The 22,228-nt window shown below is 41.0% G+C and overlaps 1 protein-coding gene across 3 annotated transcripts in view; it reads left to right on the top strand.

Annotated features, from left to right (window-relative positions):
• The window catches only part of ltk (leukocyte receptor tyrosine kinase), a 187,524-nt gene that overhangs the window by 120,968 nt on the left and 44,328 nt on the right, over positions 1–22,228 (top strand). For 2 of the 3 annotated variants that reach the window (XM_073040302.1, XM_073040301.1), the window contains 2 exons: positions 168–320; positions 6,083–6,193. In XM_073040302.1, coding sequence (XP_072896403.1) covers positions 168–320; positions 6,083–6,193 — 264 coding nt within the window. The remainder of the gene's footprint in view (positions 1–167; positions 321–6,082; positions 6,194–22,228) is intronic. The other variant, XM_073040303.1, reaches the window with a different exon arrangement.

The raw sequence follows: 22,228 nt of genomic DNA, 5'->3' as shown, positions 1-22,228 counted from the left end.
CCCACCATCTGTGCCACTTAGCTGCCCCAAAGCAAGTAGCGGAAATATTCACCAAACCTACACTCTACCTGAGTTTCGTCCCACAGCTGGACATCCAGTACGGTTTAAAGTAGTTTCCGTTCATGTCTTTTCCTCCTGTGAGTAATATTGTCCTTCTGGCCTTACAGCAATGGAAAGCCATGGAGAAGCTGAAATTCGGATCCATATCAACTGCAGCCACTGTGAGTCGGACAACTGCATCTGGGAGAGAAAGTCAAAGAAGATACTGTGTCTGTGCCTGGGTGGCAAAATTTTAGCCCAGGATAACGTTAGCTGCACAGGTAGGAACAGATCACAGAACATGCTGCCTTGCAGAATTATTCAGTATGATTAATAATAGTGACTTAGTCATCATTATCTATTTCAACTCATGATCAAGTTGGGGGCTTGAAATTACTTTATTATATTTTAATCATGCTAAATCAACATTATCTGCAACCCTAACTCTGCTTTTAAAGATCCCTTAAGGAATACAGTCTTCCAGTGTTAGTATTCCAGAACTCCTTTATTAAGTTTCCCTGTGAAATTAGATACCCATGTGCCATTTGGGGCAGAGTTACAGTCATGTACATAGAGTAGGGTTAATGGAGTGAGAGGTAGATCCCAAATGGGATAGAAGTCGAAATAAGCAGGTACTAGGAAGAGTAACTACACTATTATGTGGTTAAACTGCCTGTCCAGATACATGCCTCTTAAGGAGATGAAGGAGGTGGGAGAGTCACAAAGAACAGGACAGAGCTACAAAATAAGGACTGGTCATTAAAACTGAAGTGTGTAGCCAAGGGGCAGTGAACCCTATGGAATTATCTGCAAATGAGGGTGGTGGGGCCTAGATAATTTGATATACTTGAGGTGGAGGTAGATCAATATTTTGCAGATTGAGGGTTATGTGGAACTGGTACAGGAGTTGAATCGAGGCCAATATAGATCAGACCTGATCATACTGAATGACGGTGCAGGCTTGAGGGGCGGAATGCCCCTACTCATGCTCCTATTTGCCTGCGTTCGTGTGAAAATGGAGAGAGCCAGTGGTGTCCGAGGACTGAAAAATATTTTACACTTGTTCCAAAAGCAGTGTAGGTTTAAAACTAATAATTACAAGTTAATGATGGAGAAAATTCTAGAAACACTAACCAAGAGTAAAATTAGCAGTCACAGATATGTGGCTTGAATAAGGAAAGCCAGCATCAATTTGTTAAAGGTACTGATGGAACTTTTTTTATTAACAGCTGATTATTGAGCGAGGTGTAGTTGATAAGTAATATTTGGATTTCCATAAAGTAACTGATAACATGCTCCACTGACAACTTGTCAATAAAATTGAAGGTCACAGAATAAAGGGAGCTTTAGTGGTGCAGATAGATAAGTGACAGCGTAATAGAAAACATCTGCAGTTACAGGTTGCTTTCCTGGAATAGAAGTGTATGTGGAATTTCCCAGGTATTGTATCGTATCAGAACCTCTTTTTTGCCTAGTGTGTATTAATGAATGGCTTTGGCACAACTTCTAAACTTAGTAAATGACACAAAACTTGGAGGTGTAGTGGACTGTGAGTGTATGATAATGGACTAGATACTAATAGGTCAAATAGGTTGGCAAATAGATGATAGGCAGGTGAAATTTAATACCATGAAAAGTGAAGTGTTCCATTTTATGTACTGTTTGTTTTATGTGGTAAGGCAAGTGGACAAAGCCATTAAAAAGGCTCATAGGTTCTTGGGCAAGTGCAAAGGAGCCAGGGTGAACCTTTGTAAAAGTAGCTTGGCCACAGTATTGTGTACAATCCAGGATGCCACATGAAAGAACCGGAGAAGATGTAGCAAAATTTCCCAAAACAATTCCAGGAATGATAGATGGGATAGAATGTTATTATTCTCCGTGAAACAAACCAAGTTGGAGGGGCCAGAGCATTAAGTAATGGGAAGGCCATCAACACCGTAGAGAGGGGGAATCTGCTCCCATTGACAGAACATCAAAAACTAATGGACACCGAATGAAAGAGATTTGCAAAAGAACCAAGAGTGGCATGAGGAAACATGTTTCCAAGCAGGAAGTTTTTAGGGATGTGTTGCCGGGGATAGTGGTGAGGCAGATTCAGCAGACCTGGAAGGAATGTGCAGTGATCTGTGATGAAGGTGGGGGAGTGGGGTCAAGTCAGTGGAATTGCTCTTATTTAGAAATGGCGCAGACTCAACAAGCTTATTGCCCTTGTATTCTACAACGATCCTGTGGTTCTGTGACATGCCGTACTACACCAGTTTCAGGGCATAGAGCCTTGCAGTATAGAAATAGGCTTTCAATCTATTGTGACTTCTTGCTTAGCCTAGTCTCTGTAAAGCTGAGAGTTTTAAAAGGGCACAGAAGAGGACAAACAGCACAGTCCAGAAACTGGAGAATGTTGCTGCCTACACAATGGATGTTGTAGTGATATTGGAGAGTGCTCCAGGATTGAGACAAATCTGTTCAGTCTGGTGATGGACTTACCTGCATGTTCTTTGGTAAGGGGTCCACAGAAGACTCTCTAAGATTACAGCAATTTGTCAGGTAATTTTCTGTAGGAAGCAAACATCCCATCAGTCTAGTCTGTGAAGAACTATGCTTTGGGAACTCTGTACTGATTCCCAAGAGCCATATTAATAGTAGATGAGGTCATCTTTCTTTGAGTAAAGACTTTGGTTTAAGGACTTTACCTCCTTAATGCAGCAGTGAGCATTAAACTGAGGTGTGGCAGAGGTCATCAGCAGCAACCTGGTATAATTCTGAGACTTGTAATCCTTGACTTCCACAAATAAAGTAGTTCAGGCAAACAAGTGAATCTGTGTTCAGGGCTGCAAGAGATAACCAATAGATGAAGAACAAGGATTGCAGACAGTCCTCTCGATAATGCAACTTCAGACAAAGAAAGCAAGCAGGACTAGAAAAGTTAATTATTCTGTGAGTGGGTAAGACCAGTGCAGTTGAAATTCATGCTGGAGATGATTTCTGTACTGCTGTTGACAGGAATTAAGGTAGTTTCACCCTCAGAAAGAGCTTTTATTGCTGATGGACATCCAGCCTGAAAGATGGGAATTGTGTTTGGCACTGGGTGCATAGAGACCCAGATGCAGTAATATCTGGCAACAGATTAAGCATGTTCTGAATAACTTTATACCATTTGTTTGTTAGAGTTGTGCAGTGAACTTTCTAAGCCAGAATGCTTCCCTTTAATGGACAATGTAACAATGGGATGTTCTGTATGGTCAGTGTTACGGATAGCATGTCTGCCATGGTTAGTAAAATGGATGGTGTGTTCCATAGGGTCATTGTTATTATGCATGTCCCATATAATCACTGTCGTGGATAGCAGATTCTATATGGTCATTGTAATGAATTACATGTTCTGTATGGCCCGTGTAATGCAAAGGTTCTTTTTCAGTATACTTAGTGTACTAGAAAAGATGTTCTCTATGTGAGACTTCTTGTATTGGAGGGTGTACTCCACATGGTTAGCATAATGAAAGGAATCTGTATCATCAGGGAAATGGTTGCAGTGCTCTGACCTATGTAGCCGATAGGTGAATGCAGCTGGTCAGAAAAGAATCAAATCAAGTTTTATTATCATCTGAACCATACACAAATACAGCAGAACAAGACAGCATTCCTCTGGGGCCGAGGTGCAAAATACTCAAAATAGCAAGCATACATTTGAAAATAGCAAGTAACAGAATTCAAAACAGCGAGCAAAGAAGCATACTCACTCAAAATATGCACTGTCCGGCGATCGATGGTGTAGCCTCCCAGCAGTATACAGATGCACGCCACGCAGCCTGTCATTCCACTGCTCAAACACGGGAGGGCAGCTCCAATGGGAGCGGCCAGGCCTCAGCCAAGCTTGAACACCACGCTGTAAACACTTCCACATCTTCCCTGGTCTGTAGCAGCAGGCAAACCTGAGGCTTGAGGCCCAAGTTCTCGCTACAAACAAGGCTACACGGCTCCCACGTCACCTGTCCCTCCAACAGACAAGGGTAACAGGCCTGTGGCTGTGTGAAGCAAACAGAGTCACCGGGGTGCTCTGGATGGTCAGCATTGTGAATGAGACATTTGATATAGCGTTAATGCTCTCTGGCCTCATTGTAATGGGAAATGTCCTCTGCATTTTCACCTTAACATACTGAGTGCACGATAAGGCCAACTTATTATTGGAACTTGTGTTTCCTCTGGTCTTTAGTTTAAATTCACGTGGTTCATTGTTTAAAATGTAATTAAGACTGATTATGGACAGCTCAACTCCTGCACCGTATCATTGTAATAAATAATTTAGTCGTGTCAGGAATTGGGGGATGAATGGAGCGTGCGGTTGTATAGGCAACTAGATAGGACATGGGTGACCTCTAGCAATAGATATCTGGAACTGCAGAAGGAATACATGTTAGAAACAGGAATGTAGTTCACCATGAATATTGGAGATGATTTAAAATGCGCAAAGCCCATACATTTTGTTAACACAAGAGATTCTGCAGATGCTGGATATTCAGAGTGAAGCATACAAAATGCTGGAGGAGTTCAGCAGGTCAGGCAGCATCCATGGACAGGAGTAAACGGTCGATGTTTTGGGCTGTAACCTTTCATTGGGACCGGGTCTTGGCCCAAAAAGTCAACTGTTTATTCCTTTCTAGGGATGATGCCTTATCTGCTGAGTTCCATCAGCATTTTGGATGACTTGCATGTGTTCTGTTTGTGGTTCTCTCTGGTATCTTGCATGCTCAGTCACATCCAGTGGCAGGCAATTCACAGAACTGCTTGCCTAATTTTTATTTACACATTTGCACTATGTACTGTTCATGGGCCGCTCGTGCAGGAGATGCATGGGTGCCCCTTGTGACTTAAAGGGAGCCTGGCTTGAAACCTGACTTGGGTGTATTTTTAAGGTAATTAATTTTCTTTTGGGCCCTCAACTCCACCATCTCCTTGCCCATCTGGAGAATGTCCTCCTCCAGAGTAATCTGCATCTGCCGCCCAACCTCCTACCCTTGCTCAACTGCAGATTGGTCTGCCTCCCAAACCACATGACAATCACCCTGCACCTACAGTACCTCCAACTACCAATCATACAGCTTCTAAATCTACCACCATGACTACTAAACTCACTTTCCTGACTATTAAATTCCACCCCACCCCCAACCGCTGGCTACTGAGACGACCTGAAAAGACTACAGATATTGTAATCTGGACTCAGTGGGTCAAGCAGCATTTGAGAGAGGGAAGGAATTAATCATCAAGGCTGAAACCCTACACTGGGCTTTTAATGCAAGATTTACTCCCAAACCCTCGTAGAAGATCCCTGCCTTATTATGACCCAGGCTCTCATCTTTCTACCAGATGGCCTCTCTTCCCCCATGACCACCTGATCCTGACTCTGGCTTGGCAGTAGGTTTACCTGCTGTCCTCCCTGTAGTTGCACCTTAAAGTTCAAGTTTAATTGTCTTTCAACCATATAATAATATCCTTAAATGCAATCAAATGAAACACCATAACTCTGGGACCAAGGTACAAAACACACTACCAACAGTCATACACAGCACAGGACACATGTAGCACACAAGATAGCAAGAACATATAGGATAGCAAGTACCTACAAGATATCAGTAAAATACAGTCACAAAAAATACAGTCCAAGACCCTGAGTCCAGGAATGTTGCAGCAGTTGGCAGTTGAATATAACACAGCTTGTCTTCTGCCAAACAAACACTAGGGGGCAGCACCAACTCCAGCTTGGATGTCACACCACACCACCCCGGGCACTCTGGTGGAGCACACGGACTCAAATGCCTCTCTCTTAGGCACCTTGGATAGTGTCTTCAGGAGAATGATTCGTAGATCAACTCTGAGGACATGATACATTGGTTAAACTGTTGACCTGGTGTTTTTTGGTTTTGTTCCTCTGATCAATCAGTAGTCTCTGACAGTATAATCAGGAGCTATTGTGCATGAAAGCATTGAGAATGAACCTTTGGTCATAGGTGAATTAAGTCTTAATTGCTTTTTGTTTCTTTGTCTACAGTTCCTGGAGGCATCATTCCAGAAGGCCATCTTCCTTCCTCCCTAATAATTGCCGTGGTTACGTCCACCATTGTTACTGGAGTAGTTCTAACCTGTGCTGGACTTGCTCTCAGTAAGAATTTCATTAAACTTTGTACTGCACAGCTCCCTTCTCAACCAACATTTCACAAGCTATAAGCTCAGGAGGACATTTTTGTTGTTGTTTAAATTGCTGTCCATAGCTGCTTTTTCCCCCAATCGTGCCTCATGGTGCATCCTTTATCCTTCATTGAAAACATCTAACCACAGTTTTACTGCCTCTGTATGCCCCTCATACCTGAAACAAATTTAGTCAATATTGTAAGTTGTATTAGTGTAAATATCTGTGTTGTGCAGCTTTGCCTATGACACCGTTCTGTGCTTGTTAGGTAGATAGGATGACTGGGCAAACATTTTTATCTGCACCAGGATTGGTTACTTAATTTTGACGAACCCGGCCTGTTCTTCTCAAAGTCTGCAGAATATCAGCACAGCAGAATGTAGGACAACAACTTGCTTTATAAAGCACCTTTAACACACTGAAATATCCCAGGAATCTTTACAGGAGTATGTCAGGTAAACATTACTGGGACAAAGGAGGATGATTTAGGAGAGGTAACGTTACATATGACTGACTACAGAAGCCTTGTGACTAGTTTTCAAATCTATCCATAAGCCATACTTAACTCTGATTGCACTATTTCAACAGTAAACCCAACTATCTTCAGGCACAAGTTAATCAAATAATAAATCCCCCTAGAGACACCTCCTTATATGTCCTCTTGAATGAGCAGGGCATGGGTAGGGCTTAATACTCAATCCTGAGTGGCTGGATCTGAATTGCCTATTCTTGATTGGTTAGTTTAAATTGGCCTTGTTCTGACTGTCCAATTTATTTTAGGCCAAACCCTCTTTAGGTAATGCTAGACTGGAGCTATCTCTACTCTAGCTTCAAAGATTCCTGAAGAGGGTATGGCCTAAAAATCAACCAATCAGAACAATTCAAGCTAACCAATCAGGAATGGGCAATTCAGATCCAGCCAATCAGGATTGAGTATCAGACTTTGTTCATGCCCTGTTCCCTTCAAGAGGGTATAAGGAGGTGTCTCTCGGGGATACTTGTTGCTTGACTAACTTGTGCCTTAAGGTTCCCTGTTGAAACAGTGCATTCAGTTTATGTAAGTAAGTGACTGTTAAGGCCAAAGGACAGCATGGATAGAATGTTACACTTGATCAATGAATTAGTTGTAAGAGAAGTGATAAAGAAGGGAGATCTAAGCAGGCAGTCAGGATAGAGTTAACCAAATACTTAGCCAAAGAAGGAGAATATCAAAAGAAAGAGGCAAAGGACAGGAGAGGTTTAATCAAGTAATGCCAGATAAGTGTCAGGACAACTTAAGGTGATAAGGGGCCACAGTTGGAGGAGTGCAGAGGTCCTGGACACTGGAACATTTTAAGGAAGATGTAGACATGTTGAGGGGACTTGGAGCACTGGGCGTGATAACGTGCTGGCACTGGCGAACCAGCTCAGTCAGCAGAGGGATGACGATGCCTGAGAATTCTGCGGCTGACCTACAGTAGGATGACAAGGAAAAGGGCAATTCAAGTTGTCCCTCCAATATCCTGTATTTCACTTCATATCCACATCATGTTACATCACTTTACACAATGTTTTTGCTCATTTTTACCCTACCTGGCAGATTGTTATAAACATTCAGCACTCTTTATGTAAATCTGAACATAGTGTTGTCACTTCAATTTTATCTTTCACAAATTTTGCCTTTGATTATACTTGTTTCAATTATTTTAAAGCAATAATCTTACTTTGCCATTTAAGATTTTTTATATCTGTTCCATAAAATCCCTTCATAAATGCCCTCTAACCTGTAGAGTACTTGATTCACTGTAGGGTGTAGAGATAGAAGGCTGTTCAAGGCCCCAAGTATATCGTACCTTGTTAAATTAGATTGTGCTCATCAGTATCTTAATTCCATCCAGCAGTCATGATTCAATATTGCTGTATACTTCCCCAATATAAATATATCATCCTTGATTTTGAAAGAAAATGTATTTATCTTTGGACGTGGTGTGAGAGTTCCACGTATTCACTAGTCAGGCAGCATCCTTCCTAGCCCAGCTATACTATGAAGATTATCCTCCTTTGCTAATGTCCCAGTGCTCTTGGCATAAACATTGTGTTTTTTTACACAAGGCCATCAACTTTAGAACTAGACGCCCAGGTTTCTGCTCTTCCACAGTTGTTATTTAGAAACTCTGCTGACCAATGTTATTAGGTCCAGTGTGGCTGATTCTACAATGCCTCACATTAAAGTCTATTTGCTTCCCCCACTCACTTGTTCTTTCAAGGCTTCTGTGTAACCTCCTCCTCCCATCTACACAATTCTCCAGGTCAACTATCTCTGTCATCAACAATCTAGGATAAAGCTCTTTATTCTTTAAGTCATTGGAAAATACAGTTACTAGTTGGCTATATTATCATTCACACATAAACAATGATGGTTCTTCTACCATCTAACCAATTCCTACTGTATCTAATGGGTGCCTTTGAATTTCATATGACATCATTTCAGTTACGAATCTTGCGTAATCTTCCGGACAAAGTTCCTGGAGCTGGTGTTTATTTCTTCCTTTTCCCAGTAATCTTCACCATCCTCTCCTACCCATGTTGACTTGTCATTGATGTATTCATTGAATGTTTCCAAACAGCAATCCACAACTGCCCACAGCTCATGAAAATGGTAAAGCAAGTTGCAGCCAGCTATTCCAAAGTGAGAAGGTGAGGCCGCAGCTGGGTTCCGAGTCCAGTCCCCTTCTCCATTACAATGACTACACTCCATTACAAAATTGACCATGGTCACTTTCCACCCCTTAACTTCATAAGCTTCCACTATTGCTCCTCCAGTGCATGACATACAGAAGTTCAGCACAGAGCAAAATGGAACGTGGGACTTGCTTGGTCTGCACAGCTCACCAACTTCCTGATTAAATTCAGAGGCATCAGGACTTCCCTTCGTTACTGAAAAGCTAGAAAAATGACAGGAGAATGGGGTTGAAAGGGTAATAAATCAGCCATGATGGAATCGCAAGCTGACTTGATGGGTGGAGTGCCTAATTCTGCTTCTGTGTCTTGTGGTCTAGCTGTCTACCTCGCATTCCATTCTTTGGATATTTGATTCTGATTTGTAATTTTTTCGCTTCATATTGCTACTTATATAACTTCCGTATTGGTTAAGTATATAGTTGCTGCAGAATATTTGTTCTTGTATCACTTTGGACTCGTATGTCTAGCACATCGTAAAAAGCCACAAGCTTGTCACATCTCTTCTAAAGCAGAGCTTTGGGTTGTTTGTATCTGTCAGCTAGTGCCCAAATGTGTTAGCTTTAGTTGTGACTCTCTATTCTGAAAGCATTTATATTCAGCCTTATTGATTAGAGTTCAATACTGCATGCTGGTGATTTTTAGTTTGGGGTTTCATGCTTGGGTTTTTGAGGATGAAGATTCCTGTAATCTCAGACTGGCAAATTCTCCTCTGTCACACCAGGCAATCCAGTGTATTCTCTATATGGCAGTAAATATACAGTTCAATATAGTCCTTCCTGTATTACAAATACAATTCAATATATATCAAAGGGTGCAAAATAACCTGAGGCGTCCTGTAGCTATGATGAATGCAAGTCTCTCTCTTCTTGCTTTCCTGTATCATTACACTAGATTATTAAAGCCCTTGTGATACACCTGTTAGCCATCTGAGGTTTGGACTGGATTCTCCTATTGTGTTGTCTCTGTTGCTCCTCTGTACAATCACCTAACTGTCCTTGTCCATCTGACTTGATCTCGTATCTCTCTATCGTTTCTGTAGACAGGGCGCATCTATTCACAAAGTGGTGGTGATGACGTGCTGGTCTTTTCTCATTCCCCAAATGTGACTTCTCAGCAGATTGGAATTCTTCTCATTCTTTGAAACAAGCATTGGATAGCCTGCCTAAATGGATACTTTGGTGTAGAATAGCCTAAATTGTTTTCCCTGGGAAGTTTTCATGTTTTATTGTTTTACAATATTGGATCACAGTGGATTTAATTTGGGGTTTTTTTTGATACTGATGAACAGAAAAAGACTCCCGTGTCAAAGTGAAAACAAATCTCTACAAAGCAATCTAAATTAATTACAAATATAAAACACAAAATAATTAATTGCATAACCTCACCATTGGCAGCAATTACAGCCTCGAGTCTGTGTAGATAGGCCTCCGTCAGCTTTGCACATCTGGGACTGCAATTTTTCCCCATTCTTTACAAAATTGCTCAAGCTCTGTCAGATTACATGGGAATCATAAGTGAACAGCCCTTTTCAAGTCCAGCCACAAATTCTCTGTTGGACTGAGGGCTGGACTCTGTTTTTAAGCTATTCCTGTGTAACTTTGGCTTTATGCTTGGAGTCAGTGTCTTGCTGGAAAACAAATCTTCTCCCAAGTTGCAGCTCACTTGTAGACTGCATTAGGTTTTCCTCCAGCATTTCCCTGTATTTTGCAGCATTCATTTTACCCTCTACCTTCACAAGCCTTCCAGGTCCTGCTGCAGTGAAGCATCCCCACAGCATGATGCAGCCACCACCATGCTTCACGGTAGATATGGTGTGTTTTTGATGATTTATTGTGTTTTTGTCTTGCACCAAACATAGCATTTAGTCTGATGGCCAGAAAGCTCAATTTTGGTTTCATCGGACCATAGAACCTTCTTCCAGATGGCTTACGTCTCCCATATGCCTTCTGGCAAACCCTAGCCAAGATTTCATGTGGTTTTTTTTCAACAGTCTTTCTCTTTGCCACTCTCCCATAAAGCTGCTACTGGTGAAGCACCCGGGCAACAATTGTTATCTGCGCAGTCTCTCTCAGCTCAGCCACTGCTCCAGAGTTGTCATGTGTCTCTTGGTGGCCTCCCTCACTAGACCCCTTCTTGCACGGTCACTCAGTTTTTGAGGACGGTCTGCTCCAGGCAAAATTGCAGTTCTTTCCAATTCTTTTTGATCAACTTAACTGTACTCCAAGAGATATTCAGTGACTTGGAAATTTTCTTGTATCCATCTCCTGACTTGTGTTTTTCAATAGCCTTTTTGAGGAGTTGCTTGAAGAGTTCTTTTGTCTTCATGATGTAGTTTTTGCTAGGATACTGACTCACCAGCAGTTGGACCTCCCAGCTACAGGTGTATTTTTACCACAATCAATTGAAACACCTTGACTGCACACAGGTGATCTCCATTTAACTAATTATGTGACTTCTAAGATCAATTGGCTGCACCAGTGATGATTTGGTGTGTCATATTAAAGGAGTGTGAGTACTTATCCGAACAATTATTTTATGTTTTATATTTGTAATTAATTTAGATCATTTTGTAGAGAAGTTTTCACTTTGACATGAAAGAGCCTTTTTGTGTTGATCTGTGTCAAAAAAGTCAAATTAAATCCACTGATTCAACGCTGTAAAACAAAACATGACAACTTCCAAGGGGATTGCATACTTTTTATAGGCACTGTACAGCATTGTGTTCTACACTTTTGTGTCAGTGTGCACTAGTAGCTGGTTGTATCAGTGACACAGTTTGTAATGAATATCAAAATAACATCTTAAGAGGCAGGTTGCAAACTTATCAGAAACAGGACTGTGAATTGAGATAACTCATTTCTAGCAATTCTGAGTAGGTGATATGGACGCTGACAGCTAGTATAATTTGGGCCTGAGAGAGCTATCTGAATTTCATATGTTCTTATGAAATAACTTCAATAAGACATGAGTGACAAGTGCAATCATACACGCTTGATCCAGACAAGAGAAAATCTGCAGATGCTGGAAATCCTAGCATCACACACAAAATGCTGCAGGAACCCAGCAGGCCAGGCAGCATCTATGGGGGAAAAAAAGTACAGTCAATGTTTCGGGCTGAGACCCTTTGGCTGGACTCGGGAAGGGCCAGTCCTGCTGAAACACTGACCGTACTTTTTTCCATAGATGCTGCCATACCTGCTGAGATCCTCAAGCATTTTGTGTGTGACACTTGATCCAGGTTGTTCAATACAGCAAATTCTTAAGTGGATCCTTTGGTAACCTAATGCTGTAGATGTGGTGGAGTTCAACCAGCTGAAGATGGAAAGTGCATTCTAGTACAGACGAAGACTTGCTATGTTTGTGGTTGACAGATGTGACTGACCAGAGAAGCTCATCTCTCCCATTCTATCACATCCATCTGTAACTTCGGCTTGACTGTTCTGTGTTCCTCTAACATCATTACTCAGCTGTAGGGACCAGCCTTGATTGACTGGTTCTATTCCAAGTTATCTCTGTGTAGGCAAAGAAATATCTGTAATGGCTATTCTTTGCTCTTCTATGTTACCTTCTTTCTATTCCTCATTTATCGTCTGCCCACTCTTAACAGCTTGAACTACCACTGCCTCTCCGCTTGATTCATCAGACACAGAAATGGCTGAGTTGGAATTTTCTACAGCCAAATTTTGGGAGGAACTGAAGCTTTTAACATTGGCTTAACTTCCCAGAGAGAAGGCTAAAAGGATACTAAACTTGGGCTATACTAATTCATAGAGATCTAAAATAGAGAGAATCTCAAACTAAGGACCATCAATTTGAAGGAATGAGTGGATTAGAGGGAAGTGGGGGGGGGGGGGCGGAATAAGAGGCTGAAATCCTCAACTTAGTTAACCAGCACTTGAGGAGTATGACCTGTAGGGCTAACACCATAAAATTGGGAGGTGGGATTAGAATTGACAGGTCCTCTTTTGCTTGGAGCAGACAAGATGGACTGAACAGCCTCCATATGTATCATAAATGTTCAATGATTGTATGATTTCTAGAGTTCTAAACATCATATTTGCCAACTACTGGCTCCATAATCATTCACTTACAACTGTGCAGTGCCAGGTCCAGTCTCTAATTCCCTATCTTCTTCATTAAGATGCTTTCCACCTCCAGAACAGTGGCTGTTTCCACCCCTCCATCAGCAACTCAACTTACAAACTCTGTAAGCAGTAGACGGTTCCAAATGTCCAATGTCCAGCCTCCCATCTTCTTTGCCGCATGAGCTCAGAGTCAAAGTCGAATTTGTTGTCATATGCACATGTAGGTATATGTACAAGTATATATACCACATGTAGGTATATGTACAAGTATATATACCACATGTAGGTATATGTACAAGTGCATTAAAAACTTGCAGCAGCATCACAGGTGCATAGCATCATATCAGTAGCATTCACAAGAAAAACAAATTATACTGTACTCAATTTTTACAAGACTCATTGAATTCCAGTGCCTGCTAACAGTTCAGTTAAGCCAGGAACTCCGTGTTTCCCATTCAGAATCCTGATTTCAACTCCCTTCATGTTCACTCTGCTACTTTCTGTCATCTTTTCCAGTTCTGCAATCCTTGATCTCAATGCTCCTCCTTGTATGTCTCCACGCCCTCTTAAATATGCCCCTGAAAATCTGACAATCTCCATTTTTTTTTAGGACTTAGTGTAATTTTACTTATTAATGCTCCTGTGAAGTGCCTAGGAACAGTTTTGATATTCAAAATACACTAAAATGCAAGTTGTTGTTCTAATCTTCAAAATATTGTAATATTATTGCAAGTATTAATGGAAACTAGTCTATGTACCCCTATGTAGCCAGACTGCCTGAGCTTTATGGATATTGTTAGAAGCTGCACTTTATTCCTGCTTAAGTACCATCAAGTATTGTTAAGTTCTATTGCTAAGAATCAGTGTTTGAATAGTAAGAGAAAAGAATTGAACTAACCTAGTCCTTTCCATGTGTAAAATATTCCTCAAGTAATCGAGGAAGAGCTTTGAGGACAAGTCTGAACCACAGGAACAGGTAGATGGGATCTTTAATAACTCAGAGCTCCATTACAGTATTGTCTTTAACCGTGTGCTTGAGTCTTGGAGTTCAACGACTCCAAATTACTGTACAACTGAGCTAATTGGGCATTTGTTAACACAGTATCTGTCAAAAGGGAATTGATGTAGTAAAGGGTTAAAAAGAAATCCTAGGGAAGAAGCAAAGGTGGGGCTATTTGGGAAGCTCATTCATTGATCCAGGCTAGATGTGATAGTCTAAATGCCCGAATGGCCTCCTTTGTATATGATGCACCATCAATAATTCTTGGAGATGGGAGGCGAATGATAGGCTTTTATTAGCAGCAGAAGTGACCACAACATCTTGGAGACTGAGGGAGGAGCAGTGCCTCCAATTGCCTTTATACAGGGGTCTGTGGGAGGAGCCACAGGAGCAGTCAGCAGAGGGGCGTGTCCAGACAGGTATACGCATAGTTTACCACAGTATACAATGGGAAATACTAAGGTGATGTAATATTTAACCATTAGTCTTCACATAATCCTTCATATTGCTCTCTTCTCACCATCTATTAAATGCCAACTGATCATTTATTTGAGCTATACCTCAGTGGTGACATTTAAACATTTGAGAATGTAAAAACCAATTGTTCTCTCAGTATTGGTTGACTAAGCACAGAGCAGCAAACATTCTAGACTCAATTGCTTCAGCTGATGACTTTATTGTGATCTGCTATTATGGAGTGTTATCAGCCATAATGTGACAGTTCGATATCACTGTCAATACTGTTGCCGTGTCTTTGACATCATCACAGTTGCCATTTATATCATCATGATTGTCCTTGACCCCATCACTACTGCCTTTGACATCACCACAATGACTCTCTGCCATCACCATTCTTATCTTTTCCATCACTATTATCTCTTTAACAACATCACTAGTGTTTTGATATCAGAACCTTTAACAATCAACTAAAACTTCTGTCCACCTCAATAAAACAAAGGATTCAATTGATTTTATCTTGACTAATTAATTCCTTAAGTTTCTAACCAAGGTAATGATCTTTAGCAATCAATACCAATTCTTTGGCCTGTTTGAACTATGGCTCCACAATTTGTAAATCTGAACTTAATTTAGCTGGCTTTAGACATCTTAATCTGCAGTGAATTTCTGCAGAGCCTATGATACATTGTCAAGTGTGCACTGTGTCTATCAGAAGAGGCAAATAAAGGCTCACTAGAAAAAGTTCCTTGTGTCTGGTGCAATTATTTAAGTGCTAATGTACCAGTACTAAGCTGCAATGAGTGGGAAATGTGCTTGTGGGCTTCAGCTTGAGAAGGGAAAGGGTCAAGTTCAAAGCAACGCACCTTGAATATCTCTGCTCCTCTCAAACCCCGTATTCAGGTAAGTATGGTGTCAACATTGGACCTTAATGGTTGCAACTCAAGCTGCTCCTTTAGGCATACTACTTGGGTAACATTATAGCTCGATTCCCCTGAATGCTAAAGATCTTTAAACAGGCATTAGGTCCTTATTTTGAACGTCCAAAAAGCCATCCTGTCAGTTTTTGGTGTGAGAACTGTTTTTTTATATATCGCACCAGTAATGTGGGCATTGGCTCAATTTTCCCTTTTTTTTCTTCTTGTGACCTGCAGGAAAGAGGCTCCGATGTTTCACATTAGGTGCGTAGCTTTGATCTGAGGGCTCACCTTTTATCAGATTGAGTGGAAGGCCAAATATTGATTTATTAGCTTCAGTGAGTCAGACAAGGAAAGAACAGGAATTTAATAAGTGAGGCTAAAATTGAAATGTTGGTGATTTAATTCCACCTTTGAGTCATGCCATTATAACTCAAGGAACACCCTCATCAGATCTAATGGGAGATACAGTACTGTGCAAAAAATCCTAGGCATATGTATGGGTGCTGAAGACTTTTGCGCATTACTGTATATAATACCTTTCCAGTTACCAAATTACACTGAATACTACTGAGGTAATACAAAGCTAAATACTCCTATTGTTGCTACCCAACTATCTTCCAATTTTAACCAATATACAGTACTGTGCAATGGTTTTGGGCATCCTAGCTATATATACTGTATGTGCCTAAGACCTTAAGTCAGTAAAGTGCTTTCTTGGGCATCAGAGAAGATTGATGGTGTTGCTGCATCTTGCACTTGGCTGGATAAAGACTGTAATCTTTTGCTGCAATTTTCTGTTCAACTTGCTGTGAAGGCATTAACCCTCAATAAACATGCAGTTCCATGGTGGCCCTCCGCTGGAGTATTGGTGAGCCATTTGACCATGAAAAATCTTGCAGTTCAGTCCAACCCCTTCAGATTCAGATGTCAACACATATAAAACTTCCATCGTAGATGCTAAAGACTGATTGGTATGGTTTCCTAATGGATTAACAACCCCAACTTTCTCTTTCAACTCTTTTCTCCCATGTTTCTCTAAACTCAAAAGTACGAGATGAAATGGGCCATTCGGCCTCTCTCTCACTTGAAGACAGATCAATTTTCATGGATGAGATATTGAAGCCTGGGTCAGCACATCTGACCATTTCTCCAGCTTGCTTTACATTAGATTATTTTTGTCTTTGAAAAGTCAGCTGATTTCTGACTGCCCAGGGTGTGCCTCAGCACCACACCATTGTGCAATCAAGACAAGTTTTTGGGGAAGGTGACAAACATGAATTCAAATCTGAACTGTAAGCAGAAATTTTATAGGATACAGTGGAACTAGTGAAATTTCCTTTGGATAGTCATGATACTCAGTGATATCTCAAGGAAGGACAAAATGACTAGTAAACAAGTTCCTGCCTAGGCTTTAAACTTGATGCCAATGCTTCCCTCCCACCCCCGATAAGGTGGGTGAATTATTTTACGTCTATTAAATGTTTCTATTTGCTGATTGATATAACAGAACTATAATTTACAGGATCACTTTGGGATGTACAATACCACTCAACAAGTTCTGCTCTAAAGGTCCACGTCAAGCTTGAGCCCAGTGTCCTAAGGCTTTTAGATGACTGTGTCACTTTGAATTTGAATTGGTGTCGTACGGGAAGTTTATAATAAAAATGTCTTTGGACATACGTACCTGCTAAGTGTGGGCTCAGCTTCAGCTAGGCTCATTTTGTCCATTAGAAGTGTGTTTAATATCACCGGCATATATCGTGAAATTTGTTAACTTTGCAGCAGCAGTACAATGCAATACATGATAGAGAAGAAAATGAAAACTGAATTACAGCAGGTATATATTAAGTAGTTAAATTCAGGAAGTAGTGCAAACGAATAGAAAATAAAAACGTAGTGAGGTAGTGTTCGTGGGTTCAATATCTATTCAGAAATTAACTGGCAGAGGAGAAGGAGCTGTTCTTGAATCGTTGAGTGGGTGCCTTCAGGCTTCTGTACCTCCTTCCTGATGGTAGCAATGAGAAGAGGGCATGTCCTGGGTGTTGGGGTTCCTTAATGATGGGCTCTGGCTTTCTGAGGCACTGCTCCCTGAATGAGATGTGTGCATTCTATTCCTATTTCCTCTGGCAAGCTGTAAGCTGGACTAGCAGACAGTGTACTTCTGATGTTGTGGTGAAGACTTGGCTGCAGAATGAGGGAGCTCTTTTGGGTATGGGTGGGGTCACATAATTCCCAGTGTAATTGTCAATCAGCCATTCTCTCGTTGACCATGATATTCCCAGAGGAGATGCCTTATATGCTCCTCCCTGTATTCAGAGGATTCTTGTAGCTGTTTTTCAAGTTTCCTGCAGTGTTAGTTAAGCTGGTTTATTACAGGTATCCCAGTGTACCCAGAGCAGCGGTCTCCGAAGGCCATCCCGCCAGATTATCCTACCCTTGTCCCAGTTTTCTAGAACTGATAATATTCACTTGTATGGTTTCATACTTGTGTATGACATATTCGGAGGCCATTCAGGCCATCAAGTCATTGGCAGCTCACAAAGTACTGCCATCAATTCTATTCCCCACAGACAGTCTACAGATGCTGTAAATCCTGTTCAACACACAAATCGTTGGAGGAGCTCAGCACATCGGGCAGTATCTATGGAGGGGAATAAATAGCTGACATTTTGGGCCAAGGCCCCTTCAACAGGACTCCAGCATTTTATGTGTATTGCTCATTTCCCCACAAATTTTCACACACGTATGCCCATAAATCCCTCCCTGATTCTCCTTCCACCCACACACATGACAGGCAAAGTAGAGTAACTAAATAACCTGGAACATGAGAGGAAACCAGAGGTCCTTGGAGAAACCCATGAGATCACAGAAAGAGAGTGCAAACTCCACACAGACAACACCAGAGTGTGGGATCAAGCCCGGGTTGCTGGAACTTTTGAGGCAGAAACTGTTCTTGCTATATCACTGTGCAACTAGATGTTTTTTCCTGATATTTTATCTGATTTGGTTTTGATCTTTAAAAGATTTTGTGACAAAGGATCATGGCTCCAAGAACAATTACTGGATTGAAAGGCTGTTAGGAAGCAAACACTTTCCATATATCAAACAGAAATCAAATAAAAACACTTATGACTTTTAATCGCAAAGTGATCTTGAGAATTGCAATTATGTTATATCAACAAATAGAATATATTCAGCAGTTTCTGAAATGAGCAGTCAATGAACTCCACACCCTTTGAAGTTAGAAGTAGGCCTCCAAGACTGGGATTGTTTTTAAGAGAACCAACTATTTCCCCACATCATGTTAAGGAGATCTGGTATGAAGATCTGGTAGGGTGATCCATCCTAGAAAGACAATCTCCATGGAGATCAGGTAAGAAGATTTCATAGAAATGACTGTAATTTTCTCTCTCACTGCAATTGCTGCTTTTGTCTGGTTTCATTGGTTATGGCTGACCTCACTCTCTTGGATATTTTACGAACGCAAGCATCTCTTGGCTGTCAGTGTTTGGGGTAAGTGAGACAAGTGCTCTTCCTGAACACCCTAATAAGTTTTCGAAATGGAGCGGTCATTTGAGTTCCCCACACTGGATCAGTTAGAAAAGTTTGAATCCAACACCAGTTTGAATTGCTGGTATTTGAAGAGTCAATTTAACAATTGATTTTGCTAGCCATGGAGCAGGGGAATATAACAGCTTCCCTCCTCCTACAGATGCTGCTCTAATACAGTACTGCCACCTCTGAGGGTAGCATTTTTACCACCTCAGTCAGGGTATTGACGGTTCAAGTCCTGCTACTGACATTAACAATTTTGTGCAGTGATGAGGGAGTGCTGCTTGGTTTTAAAACTATTGTTAACTTGAAGTCTGACTTTTTAGTGAATGTCATAGATCACATGACTTTTTTAAAGGGTAGAGGAATTCTTTCATTGTCCAGTCCTGATATTATTTTTTAACTGCATCAAGTAATATACAGGCACTTATTTCATTGCTAATATTGGTATCTTACTATGTTCAAATTTGCTGACATATTTCTTCTATTAGACTTCTAAATTATATTTAACATTCTAATCAGCCATAAACGATTTGGGTTGATCTAAGATTGTTAGAGTTGGCTGTATGTTTGCAAAGCTCTTTTACCTCTCTCTCTATCATTTTGGTAATACCATTTACTTGGTTGAGTACAGCTCCACCATACTTTACTCAGCACCAAGGACAATATCTATTTAATTACTGCCTCATTCACCAATCTAAATGTCCCCCTTCCTCCACTGCTTCACGGCTGCTTATGTCACCCAATAGCTACCCGCTGAGGCATTGGTGGTTGCACCTCCCAAATGTAACCTCAGTAATTTAATAGGAGAAAGAATGCAGGTCCTTAGGAAGGCCATCCACATTCCAAGTGTCATACTAGATTATCTGAACACTTATCACTGTTTCTTCATTGACTCCAACTCAAAACCCCGAAACATGTTACCGAACAGAATTGTAGCCTACTTGCAATATGCAAACTTCAGCAGTTTAGGAACAAGCTGAGTCACCATCGTTTTCGTATTGACATTTGGGGCTGTGCAATAAACACCTGTCTTGCCAACAACCCCCAAGTCCTGACATTGTATATGGATATCAGGTAAAATATATGTAGGGTCAAACTGCGCCAAATGGTTTACGTGCCAATATACCTACAGGCACAAAAGTTGATTCCAAATTCCAAATCCAAATTCCTCAAAAACTTTAGGTGCCCTTAGCAAGATGCAAGAAAGAGGGAAATATTGAGTAGAGCCATGAGAGGGTAGAGATACGTGCACAGGTTGGGGCCACTCAACCTATTACATCCATGCTGATCTACTGGAATCCTACTTGCCTTCACTTAACCTCTGATGCGTTGCTGATTTAACTGCTTGTCTAAATGTCTCTTGTGCAGTGATTGTGTTTGACTCCTGTAGCAGCATGGTCTAGATATGAACCACTCTATATTAAAAAAATTCCTTTCCTCTCAAATATGCTTTAAAACTCCTTCCTCTCACCTCGCACCTATTCCCTTGTTTGATGCCCCTGCTGTGTGCAAATGATTCTGCCTATCTGCCTTATCTATGTCTCTTATAACTTTATATCTCTGATATGTCATCCCTCACTGTTCTTCGCTCCACAGAAAGCAGGTCCAGCCTATCCAGTTTCTCACTATAACTACAGTCCTTCAATTCAGATAACATCCTGGTGAATGTCCTCTGCATTTTCACCAGCTCAAATACATCATTCATGTTGTGTCATGTCCAGGACTGCACACAACCCCCACCACCAAGAGCAATTTAACCAGTGTGTTGTAAAGTTGAACCACATACCCTCTCCTCCACCCTATTTATTGTATCATTACTTTCAGGGACCTATTGACTTAAACCCCAAAATTCAACTGATCATCAACACCCTGCCATTTACTTTGTCCTATCCTTTCTTGACTTTCCAAAAGGCATCACTTTGCACTTGTTGGGATCAAATTCCATGTGCTAAAGCTTGATTCAACTTTCCATCAGATCTGTGTCCTACTGCAGCTTTGGACAACCTTCCTTGTCATCTGCAATAGTACCAACGGCTGTCATCTGTAGACTTGCTAAATGCAGTATGCCTCCTACATTCATACCCAAGTACATTTAAAACAAAATTCCAAAACATTAAGAGGTAATGATTCAATATATATAACGCTAAATTTGCACAGGCCAGGGGTTCCCAATCTTTTTTATGCATGGACCCCTACCATTAACCAAGGGGGTCAGTAGACCCCAAGGTGGGAACCCCTGACATAGATGTTCCTGGATGAAGATGGGAGCTCTGGTTCCCTTTGATTGAAGGGGCAATTTCATTAATAATGTGTACAAAGGGTATTTACTCAATGTCCATACGTCTGCCAACACAGTACAATATTGGTGTAATTCTTTTAAGAATAACAAGAATAAGCCTCTAATCTATTTAAATGCCAGATTCACAGAGTTATGTGAGCAGAATATTTAGACTCTTCATTAATTAGATGGTACTTTTGTGACTGAGATAACTACACCATAATCTATGGCAAGATGATCCAATGAATCATTAGAAGATATATTTGTAGCAGTAGATTCATTGGGGTATATTGTTCATTTAGAAGGGAAAACACACAAAAATTTGCATTTTCCAGCTCTCCACTCGGTGACCATAACCATCTATTTAACTGCAATAAACATGGGACTGTAATTATATCCCTATGCAACACTACAACAGTCTCTTTTCCTAATTTTGCAGTAGCTGGAGCTTGCAGTGGCTTTAATCATCTCTCCATGCAATTACAATAAATATTTTTCACCATGTCTCATTGTACATTAAGCCTACTTGGTAAATGCTGGAGATGGAGAGAGTTAAAATTAGGTCCAAATATAAACCCAAGCCTCTTAAGGAAAGGTTAGGATGAGTGAAAAGGATTATGGAGGGTATCCCAGAGTTTGGACTTCCACAGCTGGACCAGAGATGGACATCTGGAGGACTACAGATTTCCTATAGAAGAGGTTTCAAGGCGATACCATGGGACAGCTTGTCCACAATGATGGGGTAATTATCTCACCACTGTGCAGAAATAACTGCCTCAAAATTCTAACACATACTAACTCATGGCCATGGAAGCAGGGACCAATGTTATCCTGTCCCACGCAGCAAAATGAAGGTTATTTGGACATTGGGGTAACAATTTGGTGTTGCACATTATTGGCATTGAAAATGTGACAGTGGGAACCCTGTTCAGAGGCCAGGCTGTGGTTGGTCAATAGCTTCCAAATAGAGTTCCAAGCCAGAACAAGGGAGGT

This window comes from Hemitrygon akajei, chromosome 3 (assembly GCF_048418815.1).
Source record: "Hemitrygon akajei chromosome 3, sHemAka1.3, whole genome shotgun sequence".
Taxonomy (NCBI): Eukaryota; Metazoa; Chordata; class Chondrichthyes; order Myliobatiformes; family Dasyatidae; genus Hemitrygon; species Hemitrygon akajei.
The sequence above is the reverse complement of the archived record's forward strand: the minus strand, read 5'-3'. Positions and strand labels throughout refer to the sequence as shown.